Source organism: Alosa sapidissima, chromosome 5 (genome assembly GCF_018492685.1).
Source record: "Alosa sapidissima isolate fAloSap1 chromosome 5, fAloSap1.pri, whole genome shotgun sequence".
Taxonomy (NCBI): domain Eukaryota; kingdom Metazoa; phylum Chordata; class Actinopteri; order Clupeiformes; family Clupeidae; genus Alosa; species Alosa sapidissima.
This window is the reverse complement of record NC_055961.1, coordinates 6,977,876-6,980,543: the sequence shown is the minus strand read 5'-3', so window position 1 is coordinate 6,980,543 and position 2,668 is coordinate 6,977,876. Positions and strand designations below refer to the sequence as shown.

Sequence of the window (2,668 nt, the reverse complement as noted above, 5' to 3'; positions counted from 1 at the left end):
CTGGGAGAAATAAGATGTTATTTATCCAAAAATGATTACAGTGACCTTGGTAATTCTGCCTTGCATACTAACCAAATACTTTATTCCACGTTTCTGTAAAGAAGAAGAAGCAGTTAAGGTCAGGAGCGGTTTGCGTCACACCGAGGTGTGATGTCAGCACATTCAAGGAGGAGAGGAGACCCTCTTTAGACAGCGGCTGCCGGGGCGACGCGCCTTTTTTCTTATTTTATGCTGCTTTGCCTGTCAACAGCGGAGCCTCTCTCTTATTTTTTCACTCAGGAGCGCGCACGCAGGCGAGAAGTCACACTAGCCGACCCACCGCGGCGAACGCTGCATTCCTTGGCGCGCGCGTGCCCGAGCCTCTGACGGCATAGCGTGACGGCTTTCTATTTTCTGTTTCCTCCCGCTCCCTTATTCCGGCCTCCCTGATCCTACGTCACCGCCATCCATCCACCCACCCCCTCTCTCCTGTGATTATCGCGAATCGTGGCTTCTCTCTCGCGCGCGCGCTTCCCTACTCGCGCAACTTCGGAGAGAGAGAGAGCGAGCAATACCCAGCCTGCAATTCAAAGTAGACTTCTCTCCGGACCCGGTTCGTGCTGCCTCTTGTGTCCCCAGGAATGAGAAGCGATGTCCGGCTCTGGCAACGAGGAGAAAACCTTCCGAAGGTTCCTGGAGCTCTTCCTCCGGGAGATGAGGCCCCCGCTGCAGGAGGACCAGCCGCTCCCGATGCGCCCTTTGTCGGATCTCATATCGGAGGACGAAGTGGAGGGAGAGTGCATCGACCTGTGTCTTCAGCACCTGTGCAAATAGTTAAGTACCAATCCAATTTTATTATAACCTTTACTGTAGTTTCTTTCCTAGACGTTACCGACACATTACAAGCTAAACCTCAAGATTAAGGTCAACACACAAAAAGAAGTGATAACACGAAATGAAAGTAGATGTGGTCTGTTGGCCACTACAAACAGTCGCTGTTTGTAGCGAAAACATGAACTTGTGCCTGACCCATAACGAGTTTCGTTTGGTGAAAAGTGTCCTACTCTCCTTTTGCTCGCGGTCAGTCTGATTAAGTGTACCGAATGAAATAGCGGCTCTATGGCCGTCTGAGTCCGCAGCATCTTACAGAGTTCAGTACAGTCTCTGCCTCAGCTCTGTCAGAACACAGTAGATCAGTCAAGCAAGTGATGGCTGCAGCCAGTAGTGGGGTATACCCCTATGTGAAGCGTCGCTCTTGGGGATATAGCCTAGGTTATCTAAAATGTCTCACCTTCTCTTGTTAAAAAAAAAAAACTCATTATTCCTCTGATCTCAGTTAGACTTGTAACTTTTAATGTGATATCCTTTACGCACAATATCTCGACAGAGTTGTGGTATCGCATCGCAGACGCTTTTTCATTCACCGCGAGCCTCCCATTCACCCCTCCTCCTCCCTGCATCCCCCGCGTCCGCGTGCCCACCCGAGGTCCTGGAGTGGTGGATCCCCATCTTTTGCGTCACACTCATCGGAGGCTATAGGCTACGACTGAGCCGACGCCAGCCGACCACCCCCTCCGAGGGTACCCACGGACCGCCGGTACTCATATAGGCATTTGCTCCTTGAGTTAAATTTTGTTGTATAAAATAATGTGAACGATTTCATCATTTAATATCACAGCAGATAGGCTACTGACAGGTCGTCTAGATACAGATGCTCGTGAGTAAAATCCCCTAAATGAATTCCGCTTCATGTGTAGGCTATATTGTGCTGTGTTCAAAGATGCTACCGCGTTCCCTAAGGTATGTGTGTGCATCCTTGTCCTCATTCCGTGAGACACACACACACTCACCCACACACACACACACACCACACAGCTGCGTTACAGGGAGGAAAAGCACATTCCCTCTCGCGCTAAATTGAATTCTTCTCGAGCTGTGGAAGGGTTTGCGCTTGAGAAATGACGTCATGCGTGTTTCCACAAATAGACCCGTCGCCACATCGGAGGGGAGCGAGGGAATCAGGTGGACCGCGCGAGCGATCGACAGAGCGCAGGCACGGTCTGTGATGGAGGCGTCTGTCGCGTCCTCCAAGAGTACGTCAGTCAGTTCGTTTAGATAAGACGGAAGGCTGACGGAAATAATGCCCCTGGTGCGGCTCTGCGCTGGGGGGAAGTGAGGTGACAGAGAGGCGTTCGAGCCAAATATATTATTACGTATCATTCTCACTAATTTCCCTTTTGTTCTATGCAAAACAGCTCGCCATCTAGATACGACTCCCTCTCAGCCTATAGCTACGTTCTGCATGGGGTGACATGCTTACGTCAGGTTTCAGAGGGGGAATTCAGTAATATGGTAATGTGTCTAGAGACAAGGGCGTTATCTAGATCTTATGAAAATGGCTTAAAAAGAGGGAATTATGGTTGGTTCTTAGCCTTTCTGATCTAATGACTTGGCATGTTGATGCCACTGAGCTGCCAGATAATTTACTACTCCACTGCCTCCACAAGGCATGAAGACAGTGAGTGTGAGTGAAGAAAACTGACCGCTGGTCTCGAAACATTCTCAATGTGCACATTCTTCTTGAAATAAACAACAAAGGATCTTGAGCGGATTGTTCAAATGTTTCATATGCTTCTGATTTGATCTGTATTTGTGAGATCTGTGAGAAAGCCGGTAGTGTCCTATCTGG

General features: G+C 49.3%; 1 protein-coding gene across 1 annotated transcript in view; it reads left to right on the top strand.

Moving 5' to 3' along the window:
• The first annotated feature begins 240 nt into the window (after positions 1 to 240).
• Positions 241 to 2,668, top strand: part of ppm1e (protein phosphatase, Mg2+/Mn2+ dependent, 1E) — a 43,531-nt gene continuing 41,103 nt past the window's right edge. Inside the window, 1 exon segment of the mRNA XM_042091666.1 lies at positions 241 to 812. Coding sequence (XP_041947600.1) covers positions 631 to 812 — 182 coding nt within the window. The 5' untranslated portion in view covers positions 241 to 630.